Source organism: Gallus gallus, chromosome 3, assembly GCF_016699485.2.
Source record: "Gallus gallus isolate bGalGal1 chromosome 3, bGalGal1.mat.broiler.GRCg7b, whole genome shotgun sequence".
Lineage (NCBI taxonomy): Eukaryota > Metazoa > Chordata > Aves > Galliformes > Phasianidae > Gallus > Gallus gallus.
In genome coordinates this window covers 95580716-95601655 of record NC_052534.1, presented here as the reverse complement: position 1 = coordinate 95601655, position 20940 = coordinate 95580716, and the positions used below count along the sequence as shown (strand labels likewise).

Here is a 20940-nt window from a genome sequence, read left to right as displayed (position 1 = left end):
CTAATATAGTGACAGAGCTGAGATCTCATCTGTCTGATGATTTGAGCAATTGTGTTTACCATATGCTGAATATGAAAAGGTCTGTGAACTCTCCTCTGGGATTAAATGATGCTCTGAAAATTCTGTTTTATTCAAAATAATCCTTTCAGTGTATAGCAGGGTATTGCTGCTCTTCATCTACAACTGTTTGAAGTAATTTGGCTTAAATATCTGCTCCTGTATCAATTCAAGATAGAGTATTTAATTTAGCTCTTCTTTTAGAACTTCAATCTCTGTTTTCTTAGGTTTTCTAGTTGATGGAACAGCTTTCCCATTTGGAGTGCCATGAATAGATACCAGATTTCTGTACTTTTATAGCTTCTACTCCTGTACCAAGTGCTTGTTACTTCTTCCCTGGCTTTTATACTGGAAGGAGTTATTTGAAAATGTTTTGGTGCTTTAGAACAGGAACCAGAATATAATTTTCCTAGCATTAGATAGTTTGCATCAAAATGCTTTTTACTGTGGCAGTGCACATTATATTTGGTTTTGATGCATTACTGAGCTGTGGGTGAGGAGGGGGGGCTGCTTGGACACCTCCTTTGAGGATGGCAATTTCAGCTATCCTTTTTTATATGTGGAGTTTTCAACTTGTGATTGCTTCTTTCATGTGAGGGCAGTGCTTTGATGGTACAGTCGCTGTCGCTGTCCAGCATTAGGTCTCCCTTACAGTGATTGACCCATCAGGTCGGTCTGTTAGAGGTACCCTCAACTGAAGAGTTGCAACAGATACTACAGGTGTGCACTGAGGGTATGACGAGAGGTGACAAACCCATTGTACAGCTGTTGCCTGGCTGTCTCTGGAGGCAGGCAGCTCCCAGCTGTTCCCTGCCAGCAGTTGGTGCCGGCAGGTGGCACTCACGCGGTGCTCTGCCTGGCTCATGGTGCTCAGTACTCGGGTACAACATCAGTGGTCTTTTCCACCAGGTGCTTTGTTTTTCAATGTTGATTCAAAGAATAAGCAGTACAGAAGGTATGGCTAAAATGAAAAGAATCAAGTAGTTGAGCATTAAGAAGTGGAAGAATAAAACTCTGCAAACTGCATGGGCAGGCTATGTAGTAAAGGGAGGGCTGAATGCTGTCACATCTCAGTGCTGTCTGTTACAGTTAGGAAAACTGAACTAAGACAACTGAAAGCTGTTCTAGAACTATTCATCAGTTCCTTAGTGAAGCTAGAGTAGTCACCTCTAGTACCTTTCACTTGGATGGTCTTGTGCCTCTCCTGGGTGGTGGCAGCACCTTGTAGGCTAATACCCGCGAGTGCTGAGTACTCAGAGCAGTGCGGGAGCCCAGAGCTGCAATGTTCCTGGGGGAGAAGATTGAGTTTTGAATAAATATACCTATAGCTCTTTGTTTCCTAAAAAAACCTAATATATTCTTGTCATGAATGATTGATAGAGAGAATAAGTTTGCTAGTGGTTTTTTCTGTAAGTACTGTGTAGACTGATGTGGAGGACTACTAATCAGTATGAAACCACTTCTATTGGGAGTGGTGTGTCCTTACTGTCCCATACTTCTCAGAGATGGGAAAACATATTGAATATTGCACGAGCAACATTTTCCTAGGCTCTTGAAAAAAAAAAAAAAAAAGAAAAAGAAAAAAAGAGCATCATTTTGCAATGTCTCTGTGCACAGACTTTGTCAACTAATGCTGCTTACTTATCTCTTAGTAACAGGTAGATGTTCTGTATTATAGTTCTTTCTTTAGTAGATGGAAATAAGCCCGTGCTTTTCAATTATGTCAAATTTTGAAAATAAATACTGAGTCTGCATTGTTCGCTTTTTGTTTCCAGATTCTGGGAAAAAATGTCTTTAATCTTTGTACTTCCTTTAACATGCCATATGATCTCACTTGTGTCCTCTTACTTGCCAGTGTTTCTCTTTTCTGGTATGGATCTCTACTTTGTTCGGCCGTCCAGCTCGTATACTTAGTGGCACCAGTATTTACTCTTTAGAGTTTGTCTGTTGCCTTTCCAAGTAATCTGTCACCAACTGGTTTTTCATGCAGTCTCTCTCCTTGCAAGGTTAAGCTCCCTATTCTGATTTTTCATCTGTTGTGTCCTCCTTCCCCTTTGGTGTTTACGTTGATCTGTGATCATTAACCACGTCTTTGTCCTGGTCTGGTTTCATTCCTTTTCTTATGTTCTTTTTACATTCCTTATTGTAGCATACAGTTAGTATTTGTCTCTATTTATGTTGTGCTGAGTTCTCTTCTGTGTTACTGTAGAATCTCCCTAATGTCAGTTCTGTGTAATGCCAAAATGGCTTGTAGAAATTGCAGAAAGCAAATGTTTATAACCCTAAAAGGGGAACAAAATACTCAGGCGTTCTGTAAATGAAGTTGTCACAGTATTAAGTTGCCAGATTAAAGCAAGTTTCAACTGAACATTTGCAACTGATTCTTTTCACACTTGTAAACAAGCCAGCTATGGGAATGTGCTCTTGTGAAGACTATGTAAAATATCCATGACACTAGGATGAATATCAGTGCCAGATCTAAATAAAGGATATATTGGGAAAAGCCACAGTGGCTTTTGTTGAGAGAAGATATTTTTCAAGAATATGAATTTTCAGCAGAGTCAGTGAGCATGTGAAGAATGTGATGTAATGTCTTGAAATTTCAGAGGTTTTAAGCAAGATCCTGAGAACATTCACATGTATTAAAACTTAGGGTAATTGCAGGCAAGATTGTTTGAGGAAAGCAGAAGAGGGAAGCAAAAAGTAGGAGTGAGAGTCCCATGAGAAACTCCCTCCCTGACAGAGGGAGAAGATGCAATATGGATATTTAATCGGGACAGCTGTATCACAAGGAGTTGCTGAAGTAGCAGTGAGCAAATTACAGATGAAAGTCATTGTCGATATGTGTGTCTTAACCTACTGGGGAAAAATGATCTCACCAGTGAGGCTACTAATGTAGTTGTGATCTGTGGATCTGCACCTACGAAGAAGATTCACAAAGGCATTGCTGATGGATGAAAAAATACGTTGAGCGCTCAACAACGGTCAGAAAAGGAAATTGTGTCTTTAGGACTTATTGACAAAGAGATGGAAGAAATTATTGTATTACACGTATCTGCGCATCTACATTCTGAACACTGAGATTCTAGTCACTGTATTTCAGAATGGATGTAGCAAAGTAGAAAAGATTTTAGAGGATGAGAAGAGCCCTAGTTTCACTTCAGAATTTTTCTATGAATATCAGCACAGATATTTTTTTTTTCCTTTTTCTCATGCTGGAAAGAATCCTAATTTTGGTTTCCTTTGTAAAGAATGCTTTCTCCTCTGTTCTGGATTCTCAAGTTTTCCTCAAGACTGAGACATTTGAATCATATTTCCCCCAGAGATCTTGGTTAATCATTTCAGTTTGAGGATCTGAGTTTTAACCATCTCTTTTTTTTTATACTTTCTACTGTTTAAGGCAGTAGAAAACAGTGATGAGATATTAACACCTTCTCAATTAAAAATATTGATATTAAAGCCAGTTATACAAGGGCAATATCTTCTCATTCCTTTTCTGCATTAAGTTTATTCACTAAATGAGATTAATCTGCTGAATGTGTTTTCTTGTTTGTATCCTTTTCACGGCAGGAACTGAATCTGTAATGCTTTGTCTATTGGAGGCTGCTCTTAGAAGTCACTGGAGCGATTTTGTTTTCATCTTGCCAGTAGGCTTTTGTCCTTGTGAGTTCTGAAGACGTAAATGAGAGATGTTGCAGCTGTGAACTAATCAGTTCTCTTCTAGATATGGCGGCTTTACCAGTCTGTCATTTGTTATGACTTTCAGTAGCTGGACTGCCTTCATGGGTTAAAGTCTGTTCCGTGTGTTGAGGTTTACACAGATGAAAGTGGAACTTCAGGCATTCATTAGCCTCTTGAGTTCAAGAGAAGGATTCAGAAAATGACTAAACAAACTTATAAACACTTGAAAAACTTTGGATGTCTGAATTTTTACCCCTGAAGTTCCGGTAGGCAGGGGCCTAAGCTGAGTTTTGTGGTGTTTTTCCTTGCACATAAAGTTTATTCAAGGTCATTGAGAGTCAGTAATTGAAGCTCTTAAAAAGCATGCACAAATAAATGTGGTTTGAGTGTGTTTACAGCAGGAGGAAAAGGTCAGATTGAGCACAAACCACAGCAGCTAAGGCTACTTCAATTCAAAAAAATACATATGGAAGAGAAAGGTGGCAATGACTGTTTTATGTGATATTCTGTGTGTAAAGTAGCTTTACCAGGTGTGTAGGGACAGCCTGTGTGGCCAATTGCAGAAACCTATCCTGGCAAGCGTGGTGAGTTGCCCATGTAGGCATGGCACCGTAGTAGTGTGAAGTGCCAGTTGTCCTTTGGAGGAGGAAAAAAAAAAAAAAAAAAAAAAAGGATGTGACAGAACACATTGTGGCCTTCCAGATCAGTGTAATGGCCTACCTGCTGTGAAGGGAGGGGTGGGAGGGAAAAAAAGTCCATGTAAAGTTAATGCTGATCTGTAAGAACTTGTTCATGGTCATGACTGGAGTCTACTGTGGACAGAATATTTACCCAATAATTATAACTTGATAGATTTGATAATTTGAATTTGATAATTTGTTATCTTCTGCTCTCTCATGCAGTTAGGATCTAGGTGACATATCTTTCTGAATATAATTCTAGCCATTACGTGGTGAAACAATGAGAAATACAGCTGGTGTATCTAAGGAGATTGTCCTGAAGGGGAGACTGACTCACTCTCTTAGAGCTTAAAGATACTCAAGAGAACTGAGTTCTTGTCCCTAGAACTGATTTTACATTTTGTTTAGTGACGCAGAATTTAGGTAGTCACACAACCTTCTATTCAAGCTAGTTTTGGTGTTGCTCTGCTTGTCATGCATGATGTCATGAGGGACAGTCTTAACTATCACTTTTTTCCCCAAGCTTTGCTCAAACTGAGGTACTAAGACAGCTTTGTGAGGATATTGGCAAGTTGTTGCTGGTCCCTGAATTTCTGTGACATGCCTATTCTTACACATTCATTCAAAATATTAGAACATGATAGCTTGGCTCAAGATAGAAGAAAAGCTCACAAGCCATCTGTTCAGCTTAGGAGCTCCGCCCTTTACTTAATTTCCTTGAAAACGTGCTTCTTGGAAACTGAAGAAAACTATGAAAATCAAGAATCTTACGTCTTTGATATTAAAAAAATATGAGATATCTTCCAGCATGACAAAATGGTTGTGCTTTCCTTGTTGTAAGGAAAGAGTTGTAAGTAGCCATTGTTTTAAACACAACATAAATCATAAATCACTTTGGCTGAATTTAACGTCTGCAGTATGTCCACTTATGTATACATACCTACCTGTGTTGGATGGCAAATCCATACGCCAAAGCAGAACATAATAAGTTTAGAAGAATAACATAGTATCTTTATTTTATTCAGGATTATTTCTGTGGGCAAAACTGAAGGTTGTAAGCTAGCTACAGTTCTTTTATTAGGTTTAGTTAATGCATTAGTAACTGTTAAACTGTTCTAAGGAGTAATTTGTAGAAGACATCTGCTCTGACTAATTTATAAATCATGGAAAGTATTGGTATTTCTTGACTTCTTCAGTTCTAGATACTGCCTTTCCAGTCTCTGTATGGGTGTAGGATTTTGCTTGATTTTTTTTTTCTTTGAGTCCCAGAAGTTACCACTTATGGGAAGTAACCACAGAAATATTTATCTCTGCTAACCAACTGGGGGAATACTTCATCTCTATTAGGCAACTTGTCCTTTGCTTTTCCTTTTTTCTTCAGGTTCAGCTGGTAGAGATTAATGCAGTAATAAATGGAACAACACTTGATTATTGTAGATTTGGAGCTATGTAGTGTAGACTTATTTGATGCTATATTTTACTGATAAGTTGAAATCTTTTGTGTGGTAAGCCTATGTGGACAAAATTAGGAAGTCACGAAAATGCTTCTAGTTGAATATTTGTACTTTATTATTTACTGCTTCAATTTAGGAAGAGTATTTACAGCATACTAAAAATACCACTAAGATATAAACGATATGAAATTATTTTATTAAAAAAATGAATTTCGTAAAAAAAAAAAAGAGAGAAAAAAGTATTCCATAGCACTAGTAGTAAAATTTATTTTTTCCCCATATAAAGGCTCATTTATTTTTATAGCAATTTGATGACACATCTGCTTGCTTTATTCAGCTGAAAAGAAAATGTTGGTTCTTGGTGTTTTGTAAAATTGCTTTGTTAAATTATTTTCGAAATCGTTCAACTTTTAACAAATGACATTTGATACTAACATTGGAAAGCAATTTCAGCTAATTAAGTAGATCCTTCTGTAAACCATTGGAACATTAAGATGACAAACTGTTCATTCAGGATTATTTTAATTGGCACAATTATTGTAATTTTGTTGCAATTATGTGTTGAGCTAAAAGCTTTTGTCTAAATCATTTGAGGGTTTTTTTGTTAATATACATAAGTAAGAAGAAAAGGAGTAAAATAAAGACTGAAGATAAGCATTATCTGCCTACTTTTCCATTACAGTGTTTTAGACAAGTACCTATTAAATTATTCTGTTAAAAAGCATGTTATATATTTTTCTGCGAATTTCTAGCAATTTAAAATGAGCAAGATTGTTTGAAATGCAACTTTTCTGGAAGGTTATTATGTTAATTCCAGTTTTGACACTGTTTAAATACCTTTCAATAAAAAGAGTAAAATTAACTTTTGAGGGATTTGCAACTTGTATAAAATCTATTGATGTATTAATTTAAGCAGTGTAGCTTTTTAGTGATTATAGAAATTAAAAGTGCCACATTCATCTCTTTCTGGTCATAATGTTCTCTGCAAAAATCTTTTGCCCAGGCCAGGTTCAATTAAATCACTTATTTTAAGGAGGCAATTCAGTATTCTTGTAGACCTCACAGTGAGACGTTGCTTCTAAATACTTAAGGTGCACTTTTCTTTTTTTCAATTTTCTTTTATTGTCTCTTACTTACACTGAAGGGCATAGAAAGTTAGGTTTCTTAAGCTAATAATGTCCTTGTATTAATAGCTAGAATGCCACTTACGTGAAACTTTGGAGCGGGTCCAGAGGAGGGCTAGAAAGATGAGCAGAGGGCTGGAGGACCTTCCCTGTGAGGACAGGCTGAGGATGTTGGAGCTCTTCGGCCTGTAGAAGAGAAGGTTCCAATGAGACCTTATAGGGGTCTTCCAGTACATGAAGGGGGCCTACAGGAAGGCTGAGGAGGGATGTCTTGTAAGGGTGTATAGTGACAGGACGAGGGGAAATGGCTTTAAACTGGAAGAGGGTAGATATAGACTTCAGATTTATCAGGAGGAAATTCTTTGCCTGGAGAGAATGTGGATGCCTCCACATTGGAGGTGTTCAGAACAGGGCCAGGCTGGTTGGGGCTTTGAGCAACCTGGTTTAGTGGGAGGTGTCCTTGTGTATAGCAGGGGAGTTGATCTTAAAGTTGATCTCTGCCATCCCAAACCATTCTGTGACTCTGTGATTTCCCGAACTGTCTAGTGCATGAGGCAAGGAATGAAAGAGAAGGACAGGGATTACCAAAGGACAAGTAAGAAGAGAGTTCTGTTGAAAAGGTACTGGGGAGAGGAAAGGACTGGAGCAAAAACTAATCAGAATACTAGAGAAAGGAAGTTCTCTGAGTATTTTTTGCCTTTCTTTTGAGTTACCTTGGTAATGTAATGTAGACTAGTAAGTCATCTTTCTGAATTACGTTCCAGATAAGCATGTAAAGAATTTATAGTTAATGTGCATTAATGATATCTCAATTGAAAAAAAAACCCAGACACTTGTGTATTTCAAGTCCCTCCAAACTCCTCTAGTTGATATTAACTTTGGAGCAGAAGTCTTAATTTTAACAACACAATAAACACAAATTTCTGGAAACAGAACCTTTATTCTTACTCACATAGGTCAGTGCGTGAGGCCTGTGTATTTCTGGGGGAGTCAGTAAAGTTGGGAAATAAAATTGGTCTTTTTGTACTTGATGAATGCTTTTGTCAAAGGTAGAATATTTATTCAAAAATGGAAAAACCATTGTGGTGTAAGGTGATGGTCTGGAAATGCATATTTTGGCTACACAATACCAGTGGCTCGTGTCCTTGTGATTTCAAATCCTAAAGGGACCGCAAATGTGTGCTAGAAATCTAAAATCCTACAGGTAAAGGTATTGAATGAAAGAATCCCTGCATAAAGCCATAAAGAAGCTTTGTAAGTGACATTTGGTGGTATAAATACAGAAAATAGATTAATACAGTATTCTTATATTTTACTTGTGTGAGTGATCCTGTTGGACATCTAATTAGGAAGGTATAATTACTTTTTTTGTTTGCAACAGAGCAGTTTTGAGCAGTCTTAAATTCTTCACTGCTCCCATTTTGCTGCTTTTCTATCTATGTAATAAGTATATTTTTTTAAAAAATTCTTTTTGCCTTCTCTAATTCAAATAGCACTGTAAAGCTGTCAATGAATCCAGACACTTTGAACTCTATTAACACTTTTTTAATTAAAAAGAATGTTGGCGTAGGGAGTATGCTGGAAAGTTAAATTATAATCTGACCTTTGTAATGTGGCTCAGTGGTAGAGCATGATACTGGGCATGGGAGATTAGAAGTTTAATAAATATCCGTCTTCTAAGAAAATGCCTTTTCTTTCTGAAGTGATCAAAACCAGAAGACTTAGAAGTGCTTTATCTACCATTACTTGGCTTGGATAGTTGGTTTTGCAAAGAAAGCTTTTCTGAATACCTATGGTAATAGGAGTTTTTAAATAGCTATTGCATCTGTTCGGTGAATTCTCTGTACTGCTTAATATGCACCAAGGGGGTTATAATTTTCTTTCTAGGTAGCTATGTCAAACTATTGCTTTCCTTTTTTGTCTTTATTAAAGTAAAACATTGATTTCCTCTGTTTTAATATTGAGTGTGTGATGACTTTTTATTCCTGTCTTTATACAAGTTCGTATATGAGCAAATGTTCTTTTTAATGTCCAAGCTACCTGTTGCAGCTTGAAGAGTATTTCAAGCGCTATTGTTGATAGATTGATAGTACTGTAAATTTTGTGGAGTGTTTTGTATGCGAACTTTAATCTAGAAGGAGTGCACCCTTGTGCCTGCAGACACTGTTGCTGTTTTGACCAGATGCAAGAAGAATAGGATACACAACTTCAGAGCAAAGTCTTAAATCAGTGGTGTTAGTTTATTAGATATTAGAGAACAGATATCTAATTACCAGGTTGTTAAGCATAATTTTTTTGTCTTGCATTTCAGAATGGCCCACATTTTCATTTTTTTCTTTTCCTTGGCATCAGACCTATAGGAAAAATGGTTTTGTATCTTTTTGAAAGAGAAAATTATTTCATCAGTTTAAGTTACTATTTTAAGTTTTGACTTAAAACTACATCAAAAGAAAAGCTTAAAAGGCACATTATAAGTAAAACATGACATGCCTTCTTGCTTATGCCTTCTGTTGCTCTAATTATTTCTTAATAGTTCTAATTAATTAGGTCAGTTGCTTTTTATGGAGTGCATAAGTTAAACGACACTTTCTTGCCTAGTTACCTGCAGCTATGAAACAGCTGAGGAAAATTATTTTACATGTGTGAAGATGAACTTGTTGAATGTCTTTGTTTTTGCTGTCAGGGGGAGAGGCCTGGAAAGGGCAATAGGGATGACCTTCCAGATCTGAGCTGTACAGAGAAAGCCGTCCACCTGCTGGGGAGCAGCTGGGGAGGCTGCTTCACAAGAGGAGCTGGGTGGAGAGAGTGACTGCAAGGCAGGGCCTTGTCCTCACAGGCAGGGGCTGCAGTCCCCTGGTACTCAAATGGGAGGAGCATTACCTCTGGCCATGCCGGGAAACAGGCCAGTGATCCGATCCCCAGGAGATCCTATAGCCACTAGGTCATGGCAGGAAGAAGTCAGTGGGTTGAGACCAAGGCCAGCAATGTGCATAGATGCAGCTTTAGCAAGAACCAAGGACAAAGCCTGTACTTGAATGCTATTCATCATAAGCATTCATCAAGCAAGAATAGCACCCAGTGATGCTTCTCATAGCTTTTGTCATGGCAATCTAATCCCAGATTACTCTGCTGCGCTGTGTGAGGGCTGGCCTGGAGCTCAGAGGTGGTAGATAGGGTCTGCTGGTGTCCTCAGGGCCCTGACCCAACCAAACAGGGAATGTGGGCACAACACAGCCTTCTGCATGGGTGGAGCTGCACAAAGCCTCTTCTTTTGACCACCACTTGGCTTGGTGGTGAAGGAGCATGTCCTCCAGTGGTGACCTCTCCTACAGAAGGTGGTGGCAAACATGCTATGTCACAGAGAGCCTCATGGCCTAGCATCTGCCCTTAGCCTGTGCTGGCAACACTCAGTGCTTCTGGACCACGGTGGTTATTTTCCAAGTCAGTCATGGAAATGCAAAATGAACAAAAATGAAAAGCTTTGGACCGAATTCAGAGTCGTTTGAGTGGAATATTCAAATGATTTACCTATATGTATTTTAAATATTTTCTTGAAGAAGTCATTATTGGACATTGTTGGAATACAACTTTAATCCACTCTGAAGGCAGCTTTTAATTATAGCTGCTGGTGGTAAGGCCATCAGAGGCATAGTAGAATGAATTTTTAAGCTTTCATCAGTGTAATGTTCTGTGTTGGGCCCATATTATTTTTTTTTATATTGAGGTAGTTTTTCACAGAAACAGACACTCAGCAACACTGACGCTTTTTGATGTTTGTGATTGAAAGAGTAGTTTTTCTCCCTCAGGAGTATCTAGCTTGACAATGAGAATGGAGTGTTCACAGAGCTTAATTCTTAGATCTGTGTACTTATATTCTGGAAAAAGTAACTCCTGAAGTGCTTTATATGCTAACCTTATATTCTTTTCATTTAAGAAGTACAGACACATACCATTCTTGTGGCTCTTAGCCAAAAGATTATCATTTACATAAATATTTCTTTCAAAGGCGTACTTTAAGGCATTGAGCTCAGGAGGTTAGAATAGAGACTTCAATATGTACACCAGCAGTGGGCTACTGGCTTCTGAACAGAAGCTTTGTTCATCATATTCAGAACACTGTTCACATTCATACTTAAGTAGAGCTGGCATTAAAATTCAGCTAATTTGTTTCATGTGATTCATCAGCTGTGTATTTTATTTAAATCTATGTCACATTCTCTTTCAGCATTTTATTTTGTAGATTTAAGTGTTGAAGTAGGCCACTCTTTTTAACTCCTTGGTCCCTGACTTTAGTACTGACTTAATCTTCATTTTGCTAGTTTTAAACTCTTGTCTGGAGTACTGAAAATAAATATGCATAACTGAAATGTACGTTAATGTTGGTTTTTAAAATTTATGGTATTTCATTTAAAAATATGTACATTTACACTTAGAATTTTCCACTTTGCTTCATATAAAACTAACGTAATAGCCAGATTTTCTTGCAAAGTTGATATAATCAGATTTTGCTGACTGGACAGGTTTTACTTTGATAATACTTATGGACTTACATTTTTCTGGCTTTTGACCATTCACTCTTGATGTGAAGAACAAGGAGTTATTTGTAGATGCTTCTTACAAAAGCATAGTATAGCAGAAGCATCAATTTGTTAGGTATGTGGTCCATTTAGCTATTTTCTTTAATATTTGGCAAAATTAACAGGAATGTCTTAATTTTACTTTTAGTATAGCACAAGACAGTACTAACAGATCAGAGTGAGAGATTTGCACAGTTGAAATACGTTTTTGATGTAAAAGAGTTGCACTTAGATCAGGCATCTAGCAGTGATCCTGAGTTCCTTTATTTCTCCTAATACTAAATCCTAAATATCCTGTGTAAATTTGCCATTGTTATTTCTGGAATAATCCCATCCTACCTGAAGTAGTAGGGCACCTAAAATAAAGCTAACAAATAAGATAGTTCAGCTAATTATCGACTTAGTTCATTAGCTATATTAAAAATACATATTTCACATCCAACCAGACTTTGTTTGAAGTGTTTTCTTTTTTCACACTAAGGCAAATGTTTCGTACTCCTCATTCCTCCATGAAACTCCTTTATATGAGAGCATACAAAAAACCTACCACAAAACGCATACACAGAATAAAACAGAAAGCCACCATTGGTTGCCAGTAGTCATAATGCATCAGTGTTGACCATGTCTCACTGTTTTCTTGATCTCTGTTGTTTGTTTTTATTTGTTGGTTTACTTGTGGCATCTTGTGTTAGAAGGTGAGCTAGTTGGAAGCAGACGCTTATTTACCATGAAATCTCAACATAGATGGGTTCTGATTGACGTCTAAGAAACCTGACTGTTCCTGTTGGAAGAAGTGTTAGTTTGAAAGTTGGAATTTTAACTGTGGAACTTCTAATTTGTGTATCACAACTTGAATGAATACTTTAGGTTAATGCTGATGTGTTAACTTGGTGTTAGTTTAGATTTGAAGTTAGAGCTATAAATTCCTGATCTGATTTCAGTGAATAGCCATACTCTAAGAATTATAGTTTGTTTATAATTTGACCATTTTTCTCTCTCCAGAATTTCAAAGAATATTCCTACAACTAAAGATGTTGAACCACTGCTTGAAATTGATGGAGATATACGGAACTTTGAAGTATTTTTGTCTTCACGAACACCTGTTCTTGTAGCACGTGATGTAAGAACATTTTTGCCATGTACTGTCAACTTAGATCCCAAACTACGAGAAATCATTGCAGGTAAGTATGTTTTCAAATAAATGGAAAATGGTAGTCAAGGTAGAGCTACTTTGCATATTGCACAGGATCCTGAGTTGTTCATCAGTTCAGACCTTCACATCATCTGACCTGACTTCAGTAAGAAGTTGTTCAGTTTTACTTTGTAGCCTTCTATACAGACCAAATCATACTAGACTAAAGCAGTTCTTCAGAACGGAAAAATTATTGTTAATGATTGATTCAAAGATAGCTTTAGCAGCTGTGGGAAAAGAGTACGTGTATCAGAATGATATTTTATTCATAGAGATGCAAATTTACTTCCAAGTAGTTTTTAACAATTTTGGGTAGCATCAATTCCTTTAGAACTGAAGCCAGACAGATAGAATGGAATGTCTACATTTTGATGCATCCCCTGCTAGACATGGTCATTTTTTTTAGTCTGTGTTAGGATGATATTTAAATTGCCAATATGGCAACTTGTTCATTGTTATTACTAGCTTGTAGTCTCAAAAAATGAACTCAGATTCGGGTATGTGCTTGACAGTAAATATTCTGACAACTGCTGAAGTGGACTGATGCAGCCTCTAATGTGACAGAGGTTGCTGTTTGATCTGGAGTAAGGCCAAGGTATCATAATATTTCTCCTTGTGTAAAGATGCTAAGACCTTGAAGAAAACCTGATCTTTAAATTTAAAATGGGATCCTTATGAGTTTTTGGTCTGACGGTATCCTAAGTGGGAACTGAGCCCCTTGTGTTTTAGTATGTGCCTGTTGCCTCTTGTCCTCTCCCTGGGCACCACTGAAAAGAGCCTGGCTCCATGCTCTCTGCAACCTCCCTCCAGGTATTGCTATACGTTGGTGGGATACTCCTGAGCCTTCTATTCTCCACGCTCAGCAGTCTCAGCTCTCTCAGCCTCTCCTAACAGGAGGATCTTCTTAGCCCTCTGGTGGGCTCTCTCCACTATATCTGCGTCTCTTTGGCACCAAAGGGCCCAGAACTGGACAAAACGGGCAAACAAATCAGAGCTGGTTCAAGTATCTCGGGCTCAATCTCATTCTCCTTCTACCTTTGTTCTTCAGATGTTCGTGCTGCAAGAGATCAAATGAACATAGGAGGACTTCCTTATCCCACATTGCCTTTACATGAGGCACCTGCCAGAGCAGCGTCTCTTTTCAGTCAGCCTTCATCAGCCTGCTCTTCTACAACCTCTTTCAATGGACCTTTCAACAGTGGAGTTCTATCACCCCAACCTCACAGCAGTTACTATAGTGGTATGACAGGACCTCAGCATCCGTTCTACAATCGGGTAAATAATCAAGAACCAATTCACATTCTTCTCATTTGACCTGGTAGTATTGCATGTGAAGTCTGTGAAATGTTTAAAAGACCCATGTAAATTATATTTAGAAATGGAGCCTTGTCCAAAAATCAGTACGTTTCACAGTAATGTTTGCTCTTGTAGTCTCTTAGGGAAATGTGGTAAATTGCTTTAGAATATTACCCAAAGGGGGAAAAATGGTCAAACACATTGAGATATGCTGCTTAGTTGTAGGGTATTGCAGGTACTCTTTACATGTATGTACACATACTGCTTTTTAAATGGTAAATTCTGCACACTTCTTCACATACTCACAGTCATTAGAGAGGATCCTGTATTTTTCCTTGATAAATTAGGTAAACTACAGAGACTTAAAAAAAATAAATAATAAAAATGCAGAAACTTTGTAGGAACTGCTCAACAAGAACGTTTCAAGACATGTCTTCCCTTTTATCTCTTTTTAAAGTTATTCTGGGATCTTTGTCCTTATCCAGTTCTGCACTAGTTTAAAGAATTAACATAAATTGCATAAACCATATAATTTTGAGTTATTTGTGGGCATCAGAAAACATAGTCCTAGACGTGGCTCACTTGTAATTTGCAGTGCTTTACTATATAATGGGATTGTATCTAAACAGTGTAAGATAAACTGTTCTTTTTAACACTGTTCCAAGTTATTAAGGTATAAATCAGCTTATTAGGTGGGACAGCCATTTATGAGAATGCCTTTTTAGATGCATTTTACAACGATATTCGTAGTACTGATCTACTTAAACTGATTTAGTGTGTAGTTATTTAAAATTTGAGCGTGCTCCACAAGTAAATTGTAACTTTGTATTTTTGTGAGATAGATTCAGTATTTTTAAACCTTATTTTTTCCTTTTTTTTTTTTCCTGCAATATTATCAGGGAGAAAAAGATATTCAGGAAGCGGATGCAAGTCATAGATTGTTTCTGTATGCAGTTTTAAGTAGTGAGGTATGATAGTAGGCTAACTAAGGTAGATAGTAAGGTTAGTCTAATAAGCTGGGAAAAAAAAATTGAGTTATTCATTAATGTTCATTAACCAAGACAGAAGAGAGTATATTTAGCACAGAGCCTTTTATCTGTTCTAACATTATTCTTATATTGACAGTATATTGAGCATATATACTGTTTTGTTTAAAATAACTTAAAATGATGTGTTCTTTGCCCAGTAGTGACGAATGCGTGTCTTAATAATCTTCCTGCTGATACTGACTCACTTAATTCAAGTGAGTGTTTAATTGGTAGCCCTGGTTTTTGTCTGTTCCTGTACATGACAAGGTTTTAAGTATGTGGTAACTTACAATTGAAACTTAGATGTTTTTTATGGCTCTAATGGTCAATAAAGAAGCTATTATTGGTGAGTCATTAGCTGTTTTTACAAGTATTCCATGTGTTCATTTTTATCAAGTGAATACATGGACTTCCAGGCATGATTATTTTTTCCTTTTTAAGACTCGGGTGTTTTTATTTTGGCCTTTCTCTAAGGAATTTTATACTGCTTTTCTAAGGTATAAAACACTGCATACTGTGATAAATAGTGAGAACCTTGTAACAGTAGAAAGGTTTTCTGAGAGCATTTTCAATCACATTTTACTTCTGGAAGAATGGTGTTTAATAAATGACCACTGACAGATGAATAGCCTCTCCTCAGCAGTACAGTATCTGAGGACGGTCTTTGGATACCAAAGCAGGGTCAAATGCTGCTCTGGAGATGGCTGAATTTTATGGCAAAGTGTTCTTAAGTTCTTCGGATGGGTACGTTGCCTTTTTCTGACCAGATAATGGTTCCTGTCCTGTTGTTTATCAGTGGTCATTTGTTCTTAAGGAAAAAAAACAAAACAAACCTTTGAGCTCTTATATAAAGCTCATGTTGCTTGTCTTCAGAAAATACTACTCTTATGTTCTGTATGTTTCTGCTTTGTTCTTCAGATGTTCCTGTGTTATGCTCTTGAACTTCCAGTCACATAATCTCTTCTTTTTTTTTTTTTAAGTCCCCATTCTCCCTGTGCATTGCTGTGTTACGGTTCCAGTTCAGCAGCTTTTCAACTTGGTACTTTTGCTCTCAGTTTTGGATAGTGATAGAGGGCTAACAGTTTACCCGTCTAGTTCCCTCGTGACAAGTTGGTGTCAAGTTCAGCTTCCCTAAATCTCTGCTGTCACAGAGCTCATGTTTCTAACAGAGAAGATCAGAGCAGTAGGCATGTCTAAGTTAACTGAGTGGGAACTAGAAATTATGGCATGTAAGGATTTTATTTGATTTATTTACATTGGTATAGCAGCACGTTCTTTGATAACGGGGCTGTGCTTATGATTTAAGGGCTGTCTGCAAACTTGGAGAACAGCTCTGCACTGGTTTATGCCCAGTGTGTATTTATACTGATGTCATGTTTTCACAATATCTGTGTTATCGTACCTTGAGAGTTGAGACTGCAGAGTTTAAATTTGATATTGGAGAATTAATTCCACAGGTGGGAAGCAGTGGAGTAGCTGAAGCAGGCACGAGGCATAATTAGACATTGTGAAAAAAACTGTGGTATAATTACCTTATTGGACAAATTTTTTCATTGCTTCCTAGTTTGATGACTCGCAACCAAAAAACAGGTGCTCACTTTGTTTCAGAGGGTAGTCTGCAGCGAGAGCTAGGCGTGTGAATGTGGTATCATAATTAAGCATCTCATGCTTGTGGGTTTTCCACGTGGTTTAAGCTGTTAGTGGAAAATGGAAGCATTTAATTATTTGAGAAATAGCAAACCTTTTTTGAGAAGAGTTTTATTTCCACGACATACCACAGAGCGTGTGCCTCTTGGCAGTGGATTTTCTGAATCGTCCTGTGCTAACCAATAAGTATGAGACAAAGCCTAGGCATTGGTCCTCCTGCCTATTCAGCCAACTCAAGTTGAAAACCACAGAATAAACAACTCCCACGTTCTGAGTAATGATAACAGTGCATACCGTGCATCTTCATATGTTGGAAGAGCATGTGAACTTTTTGTGGCAATAGCCTGAAAGTGTGTGCAAAGACTCCCTGTTGCAGCTAAGAATAGAGAATCGGATGTATTTCTTCGTAATTACTCGGAGTTGGTGCTTAGGCCATCTTAGTTGATGCACACATGAATTGAGTTTTCATCTCTCCATTCATTTACTGCTGCTTCTGAATGCAGAATACTTTTTTGTTTTGATTTGTTATTGTCCTTGCTGATCAATTCAAAGTGGAATGTTTCCACAAGTTTTATTCCTCTCTCCTAGACTGGCCATCGAGTTATAGCATGGTTTAGTCTACACTAAATTTGGTGCAGTGGTCTACTTAAAGTCTTGTCATGTGCAGAAACAGAAACCAAGTAGTGTGTTTTGTTTGATAAATGGTTAGTATAATTTTTAAATGTTACGTATAAAACCACCAGTATGTTTTTGAATTGTTTGTTCTTTGTTGGTTTTTTTTCTGTTTCGTTGCTTTTGAAGATCCCAGTAAAGAATTGAATGTAAAGAGTTTTATAATCCTCCTTTTCATGAAGTCTGAAGACTGTTGGTTTTCCATTATATTGCCTTAAAAGGGAATTCATAACAAAACGAAGGCCTTTACTTCCAAACCTAATTCAAATTCATGGATAGGTCGAAACCAAAATTTAACAGTATTGGAAAGGCCTTTCTTAAATGTGTTACTGGTTGTAAGGTTTGTAATTCTCAAATGTACACACAAGCACGCATTGCAGTCGCATGGCAGTGGGTACCATGTGGATTTCAGGAAGTATGTTTGTGCAGCTGATTTTAGCACTTAAAGGACTGGAGCACATGGAGAACTTTGTTCAAAATGAAGTAATTTGTGATTTGGAGATCCCCGTATCTCTTAGAAGTGACTTCATCAACAATCACTTATTAATATCACTTATTTTTTGTACAACTGTTTCGGGTACTATGAAGCATTTTACTGAAAATCGGATCATGAGTTCAACAGATCTGAGATCAATGAAAAATATTAGAAGTGTGAAACCTTATCACGTTGTCAAAACAGCTGTTAGTGTGTAACTGCTACAAGCACCCTAACTCTGTTCCTCCTGCAAGCCACGTTGAGGCACCTGCTGGCTTTGGGGGGAGGGAGGGTCAGTTGCTGAGGGGTTTGAGTGAAGAACTCACTCCAGAGCTTTTGAGTGAATTCTGCTAAGTGCAAAAAGTAAAGAACGCTGTTAATAATTGCTCTTTTCACTTTGTTAAACCCAAGTAGGGAATATGTTTTGTTGAAATAAGTTTTATTTTGTTATTACATTTTGATTTGTGTAATTGTTTGTCCCTTTTTTTTTTGTTATATTTATTTTTTTTTTCCATAGCCATTCTTTGCCCCATGTCTTTACATGCCAAGGTATTACCCTGGCAGTTCTCATCTCATCTCACGTCCACTAAAAACGAGTTTGTCCAGAGATCAGAGCAATGGCCTAGTAAGTATTTTGAAGGTTAATTCACATGCTAACCTAAACAATAAGTATAGTAAATAATGTAAAGTTGTTAATGATGATGCAGTATTAAACAAGTACAAGCTCTATTTCATAAATAGTTTAAGCAAAGGTGTTATTGATATGTCATGTAAAATGTATTTTGTTTTAACTTTAGAAGCTACTGAGAGTTGAAAACAAATTCTATCATCCAGATACCGAGTTTGGAGGAGTTTAACCTTGTAATACTGGCAGGAAAACATTTCAGTCAATGTGCCAACTGTGCTGCAGTAAATAAACTGATAAAGTACAAAGTTATAAGAAAAAGAGAATGCCAGTGATAAATTTATATTCAAATTTTATAATAATACAAATTCTGTGACATCTGGAGAAGATAAAATTACATCTCTTCATGTTGTAAAGTTTTCTACGAATAGAAAGGCCAAAGAAATAACAGCAATGTTTTAAACATCCATGTAAAACAAAATACATTTTGTCTTAAGTTATAGCCTGGTTTTGTAAGTACATGTAATTCAACTTTATTTACCCAGTGAAAAGGAAGAGCTAACAGTCTTTTCTGGCATCCTATAGAATAATACAATTCCTATTAAGGATATTTATTTTACTGACAGATGGCTGTTCAAATGGAGTTAAGAACTAAAGAAAGCTTAAAAAAACCCAAAAAACCCACAAAACAGTGGCGGTAAAAGCCTTACTTGTCACTGCTTTAATTCTAGGATATTGATACATTGAACAAAGCTATCAAAAGGCTTTAAAATCTTCTTCTTTAATCACAAACAGAAAACAAATATGTTTCTGTCGAGTTCTGTATTATTATGAGATCATTCTCATTCATTATTTACTTCATATTTTTTGTTTAGCCCTTGATCATTTTACCCAAACCATAATATTTTGTTGTTGCTAGGATGTTATCAAGGAGGATGCTGATGAGGGGCTTTCTTCACCCACAGACCCCTCAATGGTAAATGAGTAGTCATGTGGTGTGGAAATTTTAGCATCTCATTGCTTTTTCAGCAGTAATGAGTCTGCATTAATCGTAACTGCAGTTCAACTAACACTGCATCGGTGGCTTTGGTGGGCATAGAGTAGCTGAAAACTAATGTAGTTTGTGAATGAATTTAAGAGCTAATATTTCACTTATAAGATATAGATTTTTTTTTTCCCCTGTAGTTTTTCCCTTGCCTTTCTCAGTAGCTGTTGTGTGTATTGTGGTAGCTAAACAGAGTGAAGAATGACAGGTGGTCATTTGTGACTTAGATTTTAGAGCAAAGTAACTTTGGTGTTTCCTGCTTTAGTCAGCATTCCTGATCCCTACTTCTTTAGCTGGTAGCATAGAGCTGTTGCAGTTAATGCAGTATGAAGCAGCGTTCCATGGAAATAAAATAACAGGCCATAGGTTAATTGTTGAATCAGAATGCTAACACTGATATTTTCTGTGACTTGTTCTTTGTTTTAGTCTCAGTATTTGCACAAAGATGTCGTCTTTATGGGTATCTGTTTTAATTCTAACTGGGAATCAGTGGAGAGTCGTGTGGAGATACTGCCACCGAAGAGGTTATACAGTTACAATCATTTTCTTAACTATTGCTACCATTGTTGCTGTTGGCAACGCTTAAAAGTTAAAGCTGCAGTTATTTTTTGTTTGTCCAGTGAATCATTACAAAAATAAGTAAATAAATCTGTGATACAGTACAATGTTAAAAAAGAAAGAAACAACCTACAAACACACAGATTCCAGAACCACTGTATTTAACTGCACATAAACTTCATTTATCAATTATGAAAATGCAATGGAGAATTTACCCTCAAGTTCTGTTTCCCAGGTCATCTTCTACCCTGAGTGAAGGGATGACTTTGAGGTAAATTTTTCTTGTAGTATAATTTTGGAGATGCTGATGTCTTCTCTGTATTTGATTTATCTCAGTATCCTGTTGTCCTCCCAGTCCTTTGCAGCTTGTCAGTGTGAGAAGAGAAAGCAGTAGAAGTATGTGTTTTTGAGTGTAAGAAAGGGACATGGGAGTGAAGAGTGGAAACTCATCTCAGGGTGAAGTAGTTCATCAGCTCCAGGAGCAGACCTGGACCTGATTGTTCCTCTGCTTGTTACCCTCAGTGTGTATCCTAAGCAGATAGGCTGCAGGTTCAAACAGTTGAAAATACTTGTGAAATTTACAAGGTCTGATTGCTGTAGGTTAGAAAATATGAGAGTTACAACATAGAAAAGAAACTTTGATGTAACGGTAATGGAGGATTCCATTATATCCATTTTTCAGAGTTTGCCTTATTGTGGAACTCAGTAGTACAGAGTATGAGATTATATGCTTTTTCTGAGGTTTACTCTACGTTGTCAGTGTAAAATTTTGAGTTTTTGAAGATCTCTTGGGTAGTTTACAATAATGTTGTTAATGTGTGGCATTCTG

The 20940-nt window shown here is 37.1% G+C and overlaps 1 protein-coding gene across 13 annotated transcripts in view; it reads left to right on the top strand.

Moving 5' to 3' along the window:
• KIDINS220 (kinase D-interacting substrate 220kDa) overlaps positions 1 to 20940 on the top strand; it is a 59733-nt gene that overhangs the window by 28159 nt on the left and 10634 nt on the right. For 5 of the 13 annotated variants that reach the window (XM_040698504.2, XM_040698506.2, XM_040698503.2 and 2 more), the window contains 5 exons: positions 12576 to 12754; positions 13814 to 14040; positions 14961 to 15029; positions 18401 to 18508; positions 19428 to 19484. In XM_040698504.2, coding sequence (XP_040554438.1) covers positions 12576 to 12754; positions 13814 to 14040; positions 14961 to 15029; positions 18401 to 18508; positions 19428 to 19484 — 640 coding nt within the window. The remainder of the gene's footprint in view (positions 1 to 12575; positions 12755 to 13813; positions 14041 to 14960; positions 15030 to 18400; positions 18509 to 19427; positions 19485 to 20940) is intronic. The other 8 variants (XM_025148967.3, XM_015276062.4, XM_040698508.2 and 5 more) reach the window with 4 other exon arrangements.